This window comes from Ctenopharyngodon idella, chromosome 20, assembly GCF_019924925.1.
Source record: "Ctenopharyngodon idella isolate HZGC_01 chromosome 20, HZGC01, whole genome shotgun sequence".
NCBI lineage: Eukaryota > Metazoa > Chordata > Actinopteri > Cypriniformes > Xenocyprididae > Ctenopharyngodon > Ctenopharyngodon idella.
Genome location: NC_067239.1, coordinates 19,305,560 through 19,324,703, shown reverse-complemented (window position 1 = coordinate 19,324,703; position 19,144 = coordinate 19,305,560). Strand labels below are relative to the sequence as shown.

General features: G+C 38.6%; 1 protein-coding gene across 9 annotated transcripts in view; it reads left to right on the top strand.

Annotated features, from left to right (window-relative positions):
- sipa1l1 (signal-induced proliferation-associated 1 like 1) overlaps nucleotides 1-19,144 on the top strand; it is a 77,086-nt gene that overhangs the window by 31,041 nt on the left and 26,901 nt on the right. For all 9 annotated transcript variants that reach the window (XM_051874372.1, XM_051874373.1, XM_051874371.1 and 6 more), the window contains 2 exons: nucleotides 16,311-18,056; nucleotides 18,375-18,505. In XM_051874372.1, the coding sequence (XP_051730332.1) occupies nucleotides 16,529-18,056; nucleotides 18,375-18,505 (1,659 nt within the window). In that variant the 5' untranslated portion in view covers nucleotides 16,311-16,528. The remainder of the gene's footprint in view (nucleotides 1-16,310; nucleotides 18,057-18,374; nucleotides 18,506-19,144) is intronic.

Below are 19,144 nucleotides of genomic sequence, written 5' to 3'. Positions count from 1 at the left end.
GATAAATGGACTTAGATCCTGGTCTCAAGGACAGCATTGAAAATTCAGCTGCAGGTTATTTTCTTGCCCTTCTTTGACTACTTTTGGACTGAATGTCTCTTTTTCATTTGAACTTCGAAAACTTCTTTTTATAAAAATTAGGGAATATAGCTGTTTGCTCTATAAAACACAAGACCTTAACAGCTTTTATTCATTCTTCTCTCAATTTAGCTTGATTAATTAATGGAGGACCAGTACTTTTGTTGAATCAAAGATCTTTGTTTCTTGAATAGCATTTGTGTTAAATAAAAAAAAAAAGAAGTAGGCGACCCTCATTTATCAAAATAAATGCAGAGAGCCAAATCGGTCCTGAAATCTCTGCGTTTACCTTCCCCTCGTCACCTCGCAGCCGCACAGCAGCTTTGGTCTCCACCCACTCACTCTCAGTCTTTCACACAAGCCCCGCAGAGGGAAATTACAGGAGGGCAAAAGCAGGTGCGCCCAGAAGCTGTGATTAAGAGCTTGTGGAGGTTTGAACCAGTGGGGCGGTGTGCAGGGCAGACCATAAGAGGCCCAAAAACAACATTTTAGCGTCAGTTTAAAATGCTAGATTCCATTTATTGAATTTAAGGACACTTGGTCACCCTGTGTGAGCTCATAGAGTTGAGCAGTGAAAATCAAGGAAGATTGGAGGTAAAACTATGACAGTGTCACATGTTTTCAATAATTGCATAAAACTATGCATCGTAAAATCACTTTAGCAACTGGCAGCAACTGTTACATCTGACAAGCTAGTGAAAGCAGATAAATGAAAATGTTGGAGTGCTGCATTAGTTACTGAGAAGGAAAAGATGAGGCTATTCATTGGGGTGCATTTCATCATATGCTGGTAACAGTCTTTATTAACATGATGGTTTTAGAGCATTTCATATGACGGATTGTCACAGAGATATATTATATTGTGTAAAAGATGACGTCTCTTTTTCCTACAATTTAGTTACAATAACACTCAATTCTGAAGAGAATGCAGTGTGGCAATTGATGGCTTATTATTTTTTTTTATTATGAAGGATATGAAGTGGAATGTGAGTTGGTTGGCTAAAGTAAATAGACATAAATAATTAAAATATAATAATAATAAAATATTGTAAAATATAAAAATAATTAAATGAATAAACAAGAATTTTACTTTTAAAATAATGAATGTACTGTATAATGACACTCGTATAGATTAATTGACCAAAGTTATGGTCAATCTATATGAGTGTCATTATACAGTATATTATACAGTGTAGCCCTGAGTTTATGCTTTTGTTTCTTTGTGGCCATTAGCCAGTATTAAAATCTAAATAGCAATTTTATAAACTCTTTTCACTCATACAGTTATTTGCAATATGTGCGAAGTTATAATAAGAACTGAGTGGAAATTTAATCTTGTTTCTTAGGACTTTTATTCTGAGAGGGTGGCTCGGCTCGTTCTCTCTGAACTCACGGTGTGTTTACTCTCAGACCTCCAGGTTGATCCTGTTTTACTCTCAGAAACTTCCTCCATTTCCCCGCCTGGGAGAACGAAGTCTGACAGCTCCTGTCAAAAGCCTCAGGCAGAGAGAAGTCATTGCTGTCTGACCCAAGCACAAAGAGGCTTTTGTTATCTGAACCTCCAAACCTGAGTCTTCACACAGAAGCATTAGGGGTTGTTCACATCTAGATGGAGTATAACAAAATGGAGCAGAGTTCAGGGGTCTTAAAATGCTTTTGTTTTAAAATTAACATGCTTCTGAAGACCTTATGAAAGAGTTTAACTGCAGCTAAGTGGTTAAGTAGATGCGAGAAAGAAAATTCAGCACAGAAATGGATGTAAAAATGTAGTCACATTGTGTCTTGAAAGCGCTGTAAATAGTGCAGAGGGGAATGCAAGAGCGCATTCAGTGTGAATAGCCTCTTACAGCTTCAGGTGTCACTGTGAGTCAGAGGAGAGAAATGTCCCAGCAGTTCCCATGCTGATATAATCGCAGCTCCCAGCGAGTTTCTCCTCATCGGTTTTGGGACTGTGAAACTCCACAGATTTTTGGAGGTTTCAGAAATGTGCTGAGAATGGCTCTATTAGGTTTTTCTTAGAGTTTTAAAAATTGGATAAAAATAATAATAATATAATAATGACATGTATGGGTTTTGCCTTCAGCTTGTTATAATGAGTCACTGTTGCTTAGTTGGCTGCTGATTCAGTTTTCAGCATTACATTTTTCCCCCCACATTTTGCTTGCCATTCTTCCCCATTTCTTCCTGTTCTAGAAAGGGGAAAAGACAACTTCCTTTGCTGTGTGAACAAGCTGCTCTGGCCACCATATCCCAATGGAGGAAAATGGTGCTATTGGCTTAAGCCCAGGAAGCTTAATGACCTGCCCAGGCCTTAGACTGGAACAGCACAGTGAGATTCATTCACAGAGTTAGAAAAGGGACAAGAGCTGTTTTCACACCATTCCTGTCTGCTTTACAGTCTCTGTTGCTGTCTGTGGTAGACCTGCCATTTTCTGGACTTTACCTTGTCTTGAATTGTGCTTACTTTGTTAATGCTAATTTAAAATATATGCTTATATGCCAATCCGAGTTGCACAATCAATTACATTGGGTGTTGAACTCTTAAATGCTCAAATTTTCTGTAATTTGCAAGTCATAGCTGTCTATATATATTGGTTTTCAGAGAGATTGTTTCCTGAAGCTAGAGGTAAACTTAATTAACTGAATTAACTTTTCAGCTACTTAAGGACTTATTCTGAGGATCTCTCAGAGAGCTGGTATTCTTTTAAGAGTGCTTTTCTGATCTTTATCGATGGCTGTACTTCTCAAGTCACATTTATGCAATTTTCTTGGACCTCTGTTAAATGGTGTTATTAAATTATGTAAGAATTTTCAGATTCAGGTTTTTAATATGCTGTGCAAAATGCAGATGATCACATTAGAGTTGCACAATATTGGACAAAAAACTGACATTGTGATATTTGTTTTTCTGTTATTTCAATATGAAAACAGTTTCACCAGATAAAGAGCTCTGTTTGGAAAGAATTAATCATTCTAGAGTAATTGGGGTGATTTTGTAGTGGAGTAATCTCCATAGATAAATACAACAGAACAAAGATACCTTAAAGATGTTTTGAAGGTAAGTCTAATAGTATTCAGGTACAGAAATTGAATAATCAAATGTAAAATAACACGGCATAGTCTTCACTGAATAAATTAAATATAATTAATCTCTGTTAAAGCTACAAAAGTGATTTTCTCTTTGTATTTTGCTTGATTAACATCAATGACAGCAGCGGATATATTAGGCTGCTGTCACTAAGAGCTAATGCACAGATCCAATATAATGATATGCATCCATTTTCTTTCTCAGTTGTGTACGAGAATACTCGCCGAGACGGGCATTTTGACATAATTTTGTGTGCATGTGTCTGTTCAAGCACAAATAGATGAGAATAGAATGGAGTTCACTCTATGATGGTTAAACTTTGCAGTTAATCCGAGAATCAATTAATCGTGCAGTTAATCATGCATTTTTGAACCTTGGTGCCTGGTCCGTACGGATCACGTATCAACTACGACCCCTATTCTTGACATCATTCATGCTGCGATGTGACTATGGCGGATGTGCACATCACTATATTGATGTTAAAATTATATATTGTGCAGCCCTAGGTCACAATAAAATGTTACAGATTCATGCAAACTGGTTTGGATTGTTTTAGCAAACTAGTAGTCATGAAGGATTGTAATATTTTGATATATTAATTGCTTACCACCTATTTACTATTTACCATTCTCACCAAGGCTGCACTTATTTGATCAAAAATACAGTAAAAACAATTATAATGTGAAATGTAATTTTCTATTTTAACATTTAATTTTATTCCTGTGATGGCAAAGGTGAATTTTCAGCAGCCATTACTCCTTCAGAAATCATTTTAATATGCCGAATTGGTGCTCAAGAAACATTTCTTATTATCAGTGTTGACAACGGTTGTGCTGCTTAATATTTTTGTGGAAACTGTGATACATTTTTCATTTTTTGATAAATAGAAAGAACCCTATGTATTTGAAATGGAAATTATAGACATTATTAATGTCTTTACTGTCACTTTTGATCAATGTAATGCATCCTTGCTGAATAAAAGTATTATTTCTTAAAAAAAAAAACTTTTGAACGCTAGTTTAGTTTATGTAATTTCTCATTATATTGACCACCCTGCATATATCTATGTATGCACATAATACTTTAAAATTTTTAAAATACAAACTATATATATATAGTACACCTGCACCCTACATCAAGGCTGTTTTATAGGACTGCCAACAGGTAGGTCCTCTTCTGTCCACCATTAGTCATTATGCATTTATCACCTGCTTTTTATCCACAGCAGATTATTACGTCTTGAATAATAGCTTCTTTGTAGCAACTTGGTGTAAAATTCCAGCTCTAGGGCACGGGGGTTGAAACAGCTGGATTGACATCACAGTGACTTTCTGAATCACCGTCTACTCAGTGTTGAACTTATAACCTGTGACATCTCATCTTTGTTCTTCTCTCTGGCAAAGTAGCCCGAAAAAAAAAAAAAAAAATGAATCTGGTGCAGTGAGGATCTGCACATTTCTCTACTCTTGTTTTTCCATCCTTCTCCTCTGCAGTTCCACAAATACCAACCAGCCAGAAGCTTGCACTGGGTGATCGTCAGCTCGTGCCTGAGATAAGATGGTCCGCCTCCCAGAAATGGAAGCAGGACACAGTTGTGTGTTTTGATGGCGGTGGCACGCAGGGCAGTATGGGAGCCAGATATCAGAAGCCCTGCTGCTCATTGCAAAGCCATTTTTGGATGTAATGACTCACTGATATGCTTCCTCCTACACCAACCTGTGGTAGCGCAGGGAGCGCCCCAATTCATAGCTATATCCAGCCAGATTTTTTTTCTATAGCAGTGGCAGAGCACCTCTACTTTTGCATCACCATAGTGACTTCCGAATCTCCTTTTGGAGCTCAAATAGCACAAGACTGAAGTTTGGGTGGTTGTTTAGAAACTTCATTTTTAGTTAAATGTTGTCGAAGCATTACACCCACATGTCTTATATAAGCGATACCATTATCTTTACACCTCGACCAAATGCTCTCTTAGACTAACAAACTTTGTTTGTAATTCAGCAAAATACATGAGCAATCCAGTCAGCCTGTCAGACAACAAGCCCTGCCCCCTTTTCATAAGTCGTTAATATCTAAAAAGCATTTGATAGCTGCACAATGAAACATCACATCTCTGGCCTTCTATTTTTTCCCTTCACTCGTTTTTTTTTTTTTTTAATGCGATTCTCCGAAAGGCTGGAATTATATGGTGTGAGGCTGTTTGACAGCCTCTCCTGTTAATTACACCACAGTTCTCTTTTTCTTTTTCTTTCTCCTGCTGTTTTCTCTCTCTCTTTCTCTCAGCTATTTTCGTCTTTTCCTCCTACCATCCCTGTGACTGTGTTGCTAGGGACTGTCGGTGGAAATGTGGATGTTTCTCTTGTAGAGGGAGCCAAGGTTTGTCTGGTTGACATGCTTACAGTTGGCGGCATGTACAAGGCCCTTGGGGCTGGTTGTGAGGAAAGCAGTGTTAATTTGTAACACTGTTTTTGGGCCATTATTGTTCAGTGAAGGGCACTCAGTTGGGGAAACAATCTGTTTCATTAAAGGTGTGGATTATACTTTTGTTATAAAACAGACTTTGCACTCAGCAACTGTTAAAACTTGCCGTGCTTTTATAAGATGAATGAAACATTTTAGTGGAATTCCTGATGTGTTTACATTAACAGGCATTCACAGCAACAAAATGACTGGAAGTCATTCATTTCCTCTTCAAAATGAAGTACACACACACACACACACACACACACACACACACACACACACACACACACACACACACACACACACAGCTATTTTTAAAATACATTTTAAAATGCAATGTATTCCTGTGATGTAAAAGCTGAATTTTCAGCAGCCATTACTCCAGTTTTCGGTGTCACATGATTCTTCATAAATCATTCTAATAACTTTTTTTTATTATTATTATTATTATCAGTGTTAACAACAGTTTTTTACAGGATTCTTTGATGAATAGAAAGTTCAAATTAACAATATTTTGTAAAAATGTTTTCAGTTCATTATGAAACTGGCATGACAGATTAGAAAGTGACGGGCTGCCAGAGTCTTTGTAATTAATGGGAAACACTGCAGCTTATTTTCTCACTGTTGTGGAGACCATGAGAGCAGCTCCAGCTGAAAGTTCATGCAAATCGATACCACAAACATGGTGTCCTCTGCTTTGTTGACATCTTTTATTTTCAGGGTATGTGGCCTTGTTTAGTTGAATGAATCCTTTTAAAATGGCCTTGCTGAGCTTTTTTTTTTTATCTTTGTAGATGATTGAGCTAGCTTTTGAAAAAATTGTACAAAAAAAGTTGTCAGTGAATTTCCTGATGTGAGTGGATAGAGCAGCTTTTCTATTTAATATGTCCTACACATACTGTGCATTAGATTGAACACTTGTCAGTTGTGTGTGAGAGAGAACCTTTTTTTCTCTTTCTCCTTTTTGGTTGTTCTGTCCATCATGTGTTTTGACACAGGTTCTGTCAGTTTTCATTGATCGTTTGATGGAAAGATCCTATTAGGTGGTCCATTTCAATAGTCTCATATTTCTCAGTCAGCAAGACATATGTGATTGGACCCAAGAACAAACCTCCATCACATTATGTATTTTAATAATGAATCATGTCAATCATCAGACATCTTGTTGTATCTATAGTGGAGCTTCAGTGGGTGCAAACCTATTGAATAACCAACTAAAGGGCACACTGTGCTTAACCCCTGGGTTATCATTGTTCTAAACACTGCTTTTAACCCCGGGTAAAGGAACGTTTCACACTTGTAATTAAGAAGCGAGGTTAGCACCGCTTTTTACCCGGGTTTATAAAACCCTGCTCCGGAGCAGGGTTAGCACTGCTTTTGCTAGAGGTCGACCGATAGTGGATTTTACCGATAACTAGGTTGGCCAATACTTGATTAATCAACTGATAGTTTTTAAAATAAATACTGGATAAAAAAAAACAAACATAACACTTCAATTAAAACAGTGCATATTTGAAATAAACATATAAATATGAATATATTAAAATGAGAAGTTCTACAGAACAGATTCTACAGAAAATAATTTAAACATTAAAATATTACAGCAAAAACACATTGTAAATAGAAACCTTTGACACTCTTCACAGAGCACTCTTACACAAACACTTATTTAAAAGCAGCTGGCTATCAGCGGGTACCCACAGAACGGCAGATATCGTCACATTAAATGAAATAAATGCCAGAATATTTTCAATGCAGGAAAAACCCTGATATGGTGATATTATTTAAATATGTCATGAACAATTTCAGGCCATTTTTCCAATGATTTTTGTTCTTTGGTTTTATCAGTATCCAGAGCTTACATATAACTCGGGCTTTCTCACATACACGGCAGAGGTAAGCTCCATCAATGGATGTTATTGATTTTTACCCAAGAGCCCTGACAGAGTGTGAGCTTGTCATGTGTACGGCTGAAGAAGCAATCACCAATGAAGAAGCAACGTGTGTTTGTACGTATGATCACAGCTGTTCACAAAGATTAGCAGCGAGCTCTGCTTTGCCTTCTTCCTGTCTCTCCTGGTTGATGATTCATGCTCTGATGGCTCAATCTCACAGACAGAGAAGAAGAAATCTGCTGGCTTTTTTAATCTCAAATGCTTGCATCACAGGTGAAATGACACCACTTCGCCGCCTCAAAGATTAGTCCAAACTCACCGTGGTTTGTAACTGGATGCTGCTCGCCTCTGATGAATTTCTGCAATTGAATTTGAAGTTTTGTTATAAAATATGTTGAAATATAGATTTTTCAAGGTTATCATACTGTACCAACACATTACCTTTACCTTGTTTAATTATTTGCTAGTTTTCCAGTTCAGTGCATGGGCATAAATAGCAAATTATATCATACTGAGAGACTTCAATTTCAAGCTACTTTTTTTTTTTTACACCACAGGGCTCAGCAATAAGGATTTTTCTGCTGACCCAGTGACCCAGTCAGGCTAGAAGTTATACAGTAAATGTAAACGTATAAATGTGTGTATATAATGTGTGTGTATGTATCTATATGTGTATACAGGCTATATATTCAATGTTTCTACACAAAAATGATAGATTTGAAATTGTAACTATCTATTTTGTGTTGTACTTTTAAGATTACGTTTTCTCTAGAAAAAATAAAATAAAAATAAAATCTTATTTTTTCAGAATATTCAATAATCATTCAATAATTCAAATATAAAAAACAAAATAATCATTGCTCATTGTTTTCTATAGTGAATATGCATGTTTTTAGTTATGCTCAGCTCTAAAATATTTAATTAGGTAGATATTGGTATATTATGATAATTTTAAGATAATTTTTACAAATTACTTAATGTTGTTGTTGTTGTTTAAATTGATTATTAAAAAACAACTATGTCTAGAAATTTCATGGAAATTCATTGGTCAAAGATGTGGGAATCCTGAAATTGTGCAGCTATGTAACTCCATAACAGTTTTATTATTATTATTATTATTATTATTATTATTATTATTATTGTGATCATTAGATGTGGTAAAAGCATATCATTGGCCCAGTAGAGCAAGTGAGAATCATTCTCTCGTTCATATCTTTCCTGTATTGAGAAACAAAAATGTATTGAGAAAGAAAGATGGACAGACAGGTTCTGAGGAGGGAGGGTGTGAGGTAAAAGAAAAAAAAGGAAGGCAAGAAAAAAAAATATGGTGGGTGCGTGGGAGACCACATCAACCTCAGTCTGCCGAGAGGTTCCTCTTTAGTGGGTAAACACTGCCTTCCATAGTTGATGGTTGAAAAATGAGGGGTTTTATCATCAAGCACCAGGCAGCACAATACTGTGTCTTTCTGTTCAGATTTCTGCCATTAAATATTGTGTTAATGCGGGATTATGTTGTTGCTCATGACTTTCTTTGCCCACACAAAATCGAAGCCTTTAAATGTAGTCGCTCATAAAGGAAAGAAACCGAGGCAGAATACCTTCTGCCTGGCAAAAAATTCTGTTTTGCCACTTTGTTTTGCTTTTACAAATCTGGCTAGGTGTTTCCAGCTGTACACATCAAAACAAAAGTATGATCCTCCTTAACTCATAATTTAATGTGCACCACAGGTTGCCATTGAGAGGGTAGCATTTGGGAAAAAAATTGATGAGTGACTGTCAAGGAAGAGGCTTTTGTCTGTCTTGGAATAGTGTCAAAAATCACTTATGATGTTTTTGGATGTGGCCCTGTACTCGGGAAATGTTAATGTGTAAACTGACATGGCAATATATGATTATTTGTATTGGTTACTTGCCATTCACAGTGATTTGCAGTACATCAGTTATAGGGACGGTCTGTCTGGTGCTACTTTGGGTAGTATCTCTTGTGTTTTGTTTAAGTGGACAATGATGATGGTGAACTAATCAGTACCCCGAAAATATATTTTTTTTGCTGGAAATTGAACTGGAATTTTTTTATATTTGTAGAAATGTATATTTATTTATTTATTTATTTATTTAGGGATGCTTAATATATCTTTCATATCGGTTATTGGGCAATATTATACTTTTTTTATTTATTTTATTTATTGTGTATACTCATTTCCTCTGTTTTTATCTTTAAAAACACTAATAATTTAACACTATTACATGTAATCTTAAGCAGATCTCAACATGAATATCCATTTTCATAAAGTATATTTATAATGTTGCGATGTGTAAATTAGGGCTGGGTGATATGGAAAAAATATCACAATATCACGATTTTTTTTCAGGCAGGATCATGATCCACAATCTTATTACAATTCTTTTATATTGGTTTTTATGACTATTTTGCAAGTTAATGTGCAGTACGGCCAAACTAATTTCCCTATTTAAAAAATAAAGCCCTACAAGCTAATAAAACGAAGAAAAAGAATGTGATGTGACCAAAATCTTATTTTTACCTTATTTATTTCATAATTTTAACTTTGTTTTTAAACAATTTTTTAATTCACATTAAAAACATAGACAGCAACAGGTAACGTATATTAGGCTGCTGTCACTTTAAGACCTAATGCACTAATACACCATGTAGTTCCTTTCCAAGGTGTTTGCGTTCACTTAAGACTTGTAAACCAACTGTGTTCATGCAATCTTTGTGTGTTTTTGACAGTTTAAGCGCAATAAGACGTGAAAGAGAACTATCTGCACTACATGACAGCTGTTTTCTGCTCACTTCTTTCTGTGCGCGTTTCTTCATAATATCCTATGCTTCCCACTAGATCTCGTAGCGATGTTATTAATTTTGTGGCGAATTTAAACGCTTTCTCACTGGGTCTCCCAGCGGTGTGTAGTAAGCAGTGTCACATGATCGAGATCGGCTCGCGCTGCGCAGTTTATTATTGCTTAGTGCTAATAAACAGTCTGCGCTGCGCAGCTCTAACGATTAGCGTTGTTTCGTTACTTTTGTTTCGTTTGCCGTTTGATGTTTCTCATATGAAACAGAAATGGCAGCTCTTATCAGTTGTGCAAAGTGGTTGTCGCACCAAAATTTAGTTGCAGTGGCAGAAAAAAGGTTGCAAATGCGACCATTTAGTTGCAATCTGGAGCCCTGCAGTAGTTTTCTGATTTATATCAGATTTTGTAAAGAAAAATTGGGCCACACTGCTGCGGTATGTAAGTTATAGCAGATAGTCTCTAGTCTGTACCACATTTCATATACTGTCATGCTGCCCAGCCATACTTTGACATGAAGTGCACTTGCAAGCGCAAAGGACCGAGATGGTTTCTCTTTTGTCTTTTACCACAACAGCCACATCATTCACATTCTCTCTAGCTTCAAATAACAGGACACAGCAGTAAGTAGGAAACTCAGGTTGCTATTGATACTGAGGAAGTTATTTATCAAAGTAGAGATGAAGACATGTTGTCTGCCTCCCAACAGTCCCCCTCGCACTCTGTCTTCTCTGGAATGAGGTGAGTCACATGCTGAAGCTTTAATCATCCTCCTGTAAGGCCACAGCTGTGTGCAGAGGGGTGGTCTGAGCCAAGCGCTCTGATGTCTCCGTCTCGACCGGTCCTCACACCTCACACAACAGGTGTTGTCGTACTTTGACCTGAAGGTGTGACTCAAAAATGGGCCATGTCATCAGCAAGCCAAGCCAAGGCAATGTGCGTGTGACAGGGTGAAAAAAAAGTGCCCTTTTTTACAGTTCCTCTATTCCACAGAATGGCAGTGGAATAGAGAATATGACAAAGCCAGTTTTAGGGTCATACAAAAGCCGTATTATTACCTCGAGCTTTCAGTTTCTGTGTCTCTTTGATAGTTTTTATGAAACGAAATGGTGAAATACTCAGGAGATGAACTGTAGAGCAGCTCTGGAGGTGAAGTTCATGTGGATTGTCCTTGTATAGTGAGACAGCACATGCTGAAAACAGCGTCACACTTTCTCGAGTATGTGTAGTAGACAAAACTGCTCCACTCATTGACAGAGACAAGCAGAACAAGCAGACTTATTTAAATAGCAGTCTTTTTCCAATTTGATATTCACAGACATAATATTGCAATTTATTTAAATGTACAGCACTACTTTTAATTTTTGCCATTCCTTGTTACACAGTAAATTCCATTTTTATGACTGGACTTCGCTGTTCGTTTACATTTTCTGCATTGCAGAAATCATAGGGCCCTACAGTTGTACTGGTTTTGCACTGGGCCTTGAATGAATAAGGAATGTGCTCTTTTCAAAGGTCCAAAAAAGTCTTCTAAGAAATGCCCACTTCATTGCAGTTTTGTTGAGCTTGTGTGAAGGATGTTGTTTTCCTAAAAGCGGTTGTCCTTTTGTCTGAAAGGCTGCAATTATATGAATTGTTCTTGTGTGTTCAACACTATTGTTTTTCTTCCTTGGTTTTACAGAAAGATTTCAGTAAGTTCAGCCCAGTACCACGTTTCCTCCAAGCCTCCAGACATTCTTTATTCCTTCCTTGTGGTTGGAAAGCCTACCATTTTTTATGACTTACAGCCATCACATTTTTGGGACTTAATCCTTTGCTTTATCAACAAATCCTTATTTTTTATTTTTATTTTTATTTTTTATAAAGTTGTATAATGAGGAATCTTTTGAGAAAAAACATGTACTGTGAAAACTTTTTAGAACTATAAACCTCCTTCCCAGCTCAAAAAGAGCTTTTATTGAACCCAACCTGCAAACTGTCTCGTCTTCAACTTTGTGACGTCACATAGATGAATGCATCAACACATTATTGTTGACATTTACACGTTAAAGGGTTAGTTAACCCAAAAATGAAAATTCTGTCATTAATTACTCACCCTCGTGTCGTTCCAAACTCGTAAGACCTTCGTTCAGCTTCAGAACAAAAATTAAGATATTTTTGATGAAATCTGAGAGGTATATGACTCTTTAATAGACAGCAATATAATCAACACTTTCAAGGTCTGGAAAGGTACTAAAGACATCGATAAAACAGTCACCGTGACTGCACTGGTTCAACCTTAATTTTACGACGAGAATACTTTTTGTGCCCAAAAACAAGCGAAAATAACCACTTTATTCAACAATATCCTCTCTTCCCTGTCATTATCCTTATGCAGGTGATGCAGTAAGCACAGTGAAGGCTTCCGTGTTTATGTCTGAACGCCGGCTCAGTATTGGACAAAGCTGATCTCTAGAGCAGCACGACGCACGCGTGTGATGCTGACTCGGGAGTCGGCCAATAATGAGTCGCCGTTCTGACGTAGAACCTGGAATCGCTGAACGTAAACAACGTATGAGAATGACATGGAAGAGAAGAGACTGTTGAATAAAGTCGTTATTTATTCTCGCCTCTTCATAAAATTAAGGTTGAACCAGTGCAGTCACGTCAGCTGTTTTAACGATGTCTTTAGTACCTTTCTGGACCTTGAAAGTGGTGATTATACTGCTGTCTATAGACGAGTCATATACCTCTCGGATTTCATCAAAAATATCTTAATTTGTCTTCCGAAGATGAACTTCGTCTTACGGGTGTGGAACGACATGAGGGTGAGTAATTAATGAAAGAATTTTCATTTTTGAGTGAACTAACCCTTTAATGATGCCAGTTGGTTTATCAGAAACTAGACCCATCCAGTCACAGTGAGGCAATGAGGAGAAAGCACTATGGTCTCTCTTAATTTCAGTCTGGCTAACCATTTATGCACCACATTCCAGCATGGATTGTTATATGAATCTATCATGGTGATGCAGGCTTTCCAAAGAGGATGTTATTGAAGTATAGGGAGTTAAAACTATATTTGAGCTGACAGTAAACTCACAGCCTGTGTCTAAGTAGAGAAAAGCGCTATTGCTCATTTCACATGTGAAGCGAGCCTTTCTTAAAGGCACAGCAGCAAAAAAAAGATTAATTCTAGGGGTCACAGAGAGGGTGAATTTTGTTTCCACACTGTTCTTTTTTTAATGTCAGTCTTTTTATTTTTTATTTAAGCTCTCTTTTTGTATTAAGGTTTGTAGCTCTGTGTGTATTTTAAAGCGGAACCTATTCTGCTATTTTATTCATTATTCATTCAGCCCACTTTTATACATGGTTGTTGCAGTTCTCATTTGAACATTTGTTTTCACCCTGACAGGATGTTTTCTTCTGGTTCCCAGCTTAAGCTAACGCACCTGATTCAGTTTGTCAAGTGCAAACCAATTAGTGTAGTAGTTATAGCTGGGGTGTTTAGGTTTGGATTGAGAGGATTCCCTTAAGGGTGCTTCAGGATACAAGTAGAGAATGACTTGGTGAACTGTAAATGTGACATACAACATTTAATAATTACTATAGGTAGCAGATATTTATGTTAATAATGTACAATACCGCTTAAAAGTATTAAATAAATTAATATTTTACTGACCCCAAACTTTTATTCAAAAACATGCAAAAATCTTACCAACACCAAACTTTTAAATGGTATTTAAATGGAATAAAGGAAGATATTATATTATATTATATTATATTATATTATATTATATGGTGTGTAAAAATGTAATGTTATTTTCTATTACTATCTTTCTTTATAGAAAGACTTATGTTATAAAAGGTCACATTTTGTCTGAGATTTGTTCTCAGAGTTAAAGTTCTCATTGCCATGTTAGTCATATCTGCCCTGCTCACGGTCTTTCTCGTGAAGCTCGTCACCGGTATCTGTCTCATTAACTGGCTACATGGGATCTGTCAACCCGCGCTGCCCCCATCTGTCATACTCTGGGCTATAATTTGGCAGCTGTGTATGACTAAGCCTCAGAGTTCCTCTCAGCCTTGCAGAAGCACCTGTGCTGCAACCTCTGAAATTTATTACAGCAGCATTTCTGAGTGAGAGCAAACAGGAGAGGAAAAGCACTCTCTCAAAGAATGGAAATACCCATGACCTCATCTGCAGTCTGTGCAAGCGTGTGTTGGGGTTAGTGTGCCGCCACACCCGGCTCTTCACACACCCCTTCCAGCCATCGGGAGGTCAGGATTCACCGGCAGGAAGATTATCTCATATTTTCATTAGCGCATACACATAGTCTAGCACTACAAATGTGATTCATAAACTCAAAATGTCAAGTGATTCAGTAGGATTTGTCTATTGTTCCAGTCTGCAACCTTATTTGGGAACAGATTTTTATTTATTTTTTTCATATCGCTGTAATAATAATTCTTACTGCTGCCCTTATGCTACATGCTGTCATTAAACACAGAACGTTTGGTCATTTATTTTGCCCTTTTTGTAATGAGCATAATATTTTGCTTTCACATTCCAAGTGTTTTTTTTCATCTGGTATTTTTTAACTGTACGTTTATACTATGAATCTTTTACGTTTCTACGTTGTAATGAAGCATTGCTCTGCTCCCAGGGTTGTTCTCCTGTGGTGCGTGCGGCAGATTATGTAGGTATGTGTAGTCATTGGGCTTCAGCTCTCTCATTAAGGTTAACCCAGCAGCACCGCTGCTCTGCACCACAACACACGGCAGATGGTTGCCAGGAAACCAAGGAAACTGACATTTCAGAGCTTCTCCTGTCATATGGGAACAATGTTCATCTGTAGTGCATTATAATTTAGGGGATGAGGCTTTATACGCAGTGCCACCTGCTGTATTCATATTTCACCAGTGTAACTATCAGTCGAGGTCTGATTTTGGGTTTAGTAAATGGTAATCTTAGAGCTTAAATGTTAAAACTCACTTTGTAAATGTGTCAAGTGTTTTCCTAGATAGAACCACTCAAAAATGATGTAAGCTTTCAGTCGATTGTACAATTAGAAAACGGATAATGTGAATTTTCATTTCATGGCACCTTGAAAAAAAATAGATATATATTGTCTTCGTCTAACAATAGGCAAAATGAGCATCTACAGTAACAATATCAACCAATCAGGCAATAATGCAGCCATCAATACTACAGCGATTACCTGCAGCAATTTTATCTAGTGTTACCAGGATTGTACTTTCAGGCAAGTGGCAGATAATATGTTCCACTTGAAGTTGTTGAATTGCTTCTGATCATCTCTGCTTACTGCTTCGTTGCATCATACTCAAAATCATCCTGCTGATATCTTGTCAGTCAATTTGGTTTGTGTTTGTAGCCATGCAGTGATTTGCTTCTCCCTGATGGTGGTGGCGGCATTGATTTGTTCATGTGGTGTAATCTGCCCTTTGGCACTGCCAAGTTTATGAACAGTGTTGCAGTTAAAGGCCTGCCACACTGAACTCTGGCTGAAACTGCTGAAATCTGTTCATTAATTGGTGCCTTGTTTTATTTATCTAAAATAAAATAAAATAAAATAAAATAAAAACATAGCCAGAAAGATATATCTGAACTTGTTCATAATGAACATGCATACGTTTTTCCTTATGAAAATTTCAGAACAATTTGCAAATGCAAGTAAAATAACGTCCTTGTTGTCTGACATAAAGCATAGCTGTATAGTGTAGCTCTCACGAGTTTTAAAAACACTGAAGAGTAAGGCACTTGATATTTTTTTTCAAGTATTGCCATTCTGTTTCATTACCGTGATGGCTGGGTGTGCTGTTTGTGGTAATTGGCACCTTAAAGGGCTTCCCCTTTGTCCCCTCCATGGCCCTTCTGGTTACCTCTGTAATTTTTTTAAAACTTTATTTTAATTATCAAGATATCTGTTATGATTGCTGGATTCTTATACTGTCCCCATTTTTCTCTGTTTCAGTTCTACATAAAGGGATGAGAGGAGGAAGGTCGGATCACATAATGGTCGCCACACATGCCTAATTCGGGTTCACTTTAAAGTTCACTTTCATCCCTCTATTATCTGTCCTCCATTCTCTGGCCTCTCCAGCTGAGTGGCTGCCCATGTTCCCTAAGCTTCATTATTTCAGCTACACTGCGGGCATGCTCCAGTGCTGAGCTCCGCCACTTAGCCATACCATGACCAGTCTAAAGCGTTCACAGACCGAACGCTCTGTGGGCGGCTCCGTTCCCGCCACAGATGAGTTTTATACTCGCCGTCTGCGCTTGCCCAATGGTGGTGCTCCGCCTCCTCGCAGCGAGAGCACGCACTTGACTGGCACGCCTGGAGTTCCCAAAATGGGCGTTCGAGCACGGGTCGCCGACTGGCCCCCCAGGAAAGATGGCGGCAGTGGAGGAAGTGGAGGAAGTGGAGGAAGTGGCGGAAGTGGAGGAAGTGGAGGAGGGGGAGGAAATGGAGGTGGGGTGTGGCACATCACGGTGGAGACGGATTCCCCCTCCACCACCACGGGAAGTGCCCAGAGTAACTTGTCAAGCAAGCTCGGCCACCTGATCAGCCCTCAGGACTCATCCATGCTGCGCAACATTCACAACACGCTGAAGAACAAGATGCATAGTAAAGGCAAAGACAATCGCTTCCTCTCACCCGATGGCTATCTCGGGTCACCCCGCAAGGGCATGCGTCGTATTCGGCAACGCAGCAACAGCGACATCACCATTAGTGAACTGGATGGCGATGGCAGTGAGGGCTGGTCTTTCTCAGGATGGACGCCCATGCATCGTGAGTACGGCAGTACCTCGTCTATCGACAAGCACGGTGTGTCTGGCGAAAGCTTCTTCGATATGCTCAAAGGCTACCAGACGGACGCTCCAGACCAACGCAGCCCTGCCCCTGAAAAGTTAAGCGAGTTACTTACAGTAGCCCATAAACAAACTGCCCTTGACTTGCCTGACGGACCTCTTGGTCCTCTTCGTGGCAGTCCCGCCAGTCGTCTGAAAGAAAGAGAAAAACACATGAAGAGGCGTTCAAAGTCGGAGACGGGTGGTGAGTCCATATTCCGCAAGTTGCGTAGCGTCAAAGCCGAAGGAGATTCATCACGTGCAGGTTCTGACGCAGAGGACGGAAAGTCTGATGATATGGGTCCCCCTCCCAAACCATGGGTCTGCCAGAAAGGTTTTGCACACTTTGATATCCAGAGTATTCTGTTTGACCTGAACGAGGCCGTGCAGAGTCGGCAAAGTGCTGTTAAGCGGAAGAACACCACTACTGGTGCCTCTGCTGCAGCTGCGGCCTCTGCCTCCAACACTTCATCCCTCTCATCCACCCAAAGCGGAGCTTACAGCTCGCCTTGCGGCAGCCAGGAAGAGCTCAACATCAAGGATGGGCCTTCTCTTGACTCGGGTGATGACAAGAGCAACGATTTGGTTCTCAGCTGCCCTTGTTTCCGGAACGAAATTGGAGGTGAAGGAGAGAGGAACATCAGCCCTTCAAAGCAAGGTAGTATCGGCAGTGGCGCCTCCAGCTCTTCAAGAGATGAAGAAGGGTCCCCTGAAAGAGCTCCCAACACACATTTCAGCAATGCAGGGGTGGCTGTTCTTGAATCCCCCAAGGATGGCAAAAGTCTCCACCACGATCGTGGAAAGAGCAACATAGTTGAACATGTGGACTTGGGTGCCTATTATTACCGAAAATACTTTTACTTGAGAGGTGAGTGTTTACTTTTTGTAGTAATACTACCCTTGATGTACTGGTAAGATTTCTCAATGGAGATACTCAGGCAAATTGGGGTTGAACTTGTGTATGGAGGACTAGGAGTGCCACTCCACTTAAGATAAAGAAATTAATATAAATATTATTGATATCCCACTGTCAAATTTTCATGTGTTTAACTATCCATTGACATTTTCATGTCAATTGGCAAATGAATAAAGAAAAATTATTTGTAAATGCTTTATAAAAGCCTATTATAAAAGATTTTTTATAAATTAATTAATCATTAATTGAAGCAATTATTAAAATCCTCAGAGCACTGGAACTACTTGGGTGTTGATGAGACACTGGGACCTGTAGCTGTCAGCATTCGTCGGGAAAAACTGGAGGATCACAAAGAGCACGGCCAGCAATACAACTACAGAATCATCTTCAGAACCAGCGAGGTGAGCACTCATTCACACCACCAAATACAATTGGTACATATAGTTGTAGTGTCTGAATCAAACATGCATCCTTGTGCCTGCACAGAGAGAGTTAATTCTAAGCAGTTAGCAGTGAGTGAGATCCAGGTCTGACGCCCACTGCTATCTTATATAACATGCTTAGAGGCGAGTTCTCTCTGCTATTGCTCGGCATAGATCACTCTGTGCCCTGACTGGCTTGTCACCATACTGCTTCTCAATCACACACCGCTTTTGACAGCAGCTTGGATGAAGGTTAGACAATCTCTCTAATTATAACAAAAAAAAAAGGCTCTTACATGTGACCTCTGCCTTTGGCATCATTTATAGAAACCGCTTATGATTCACATGCATTCTGATGGGCCTTAATAGCTTTGTGACTAAGGTGACGCATAGCCCAACATGGCAATCTTTCCACTGCTATTTTGAGACTGGCAGGTGGGCAGACGTGGGTTAGCTTAGTATAAAACTTTTGTACCACTCATTATGGCACCTTTTCAGGTGTTTGAGATCTCTGAATCATAATGAGCAGTTACTAAAAGACAATAGTATGTTAGGTTCTGTAATACCAAGTACTAATTTTCTCAGAACATCTCTTATACCAATATTTAACACCCACCC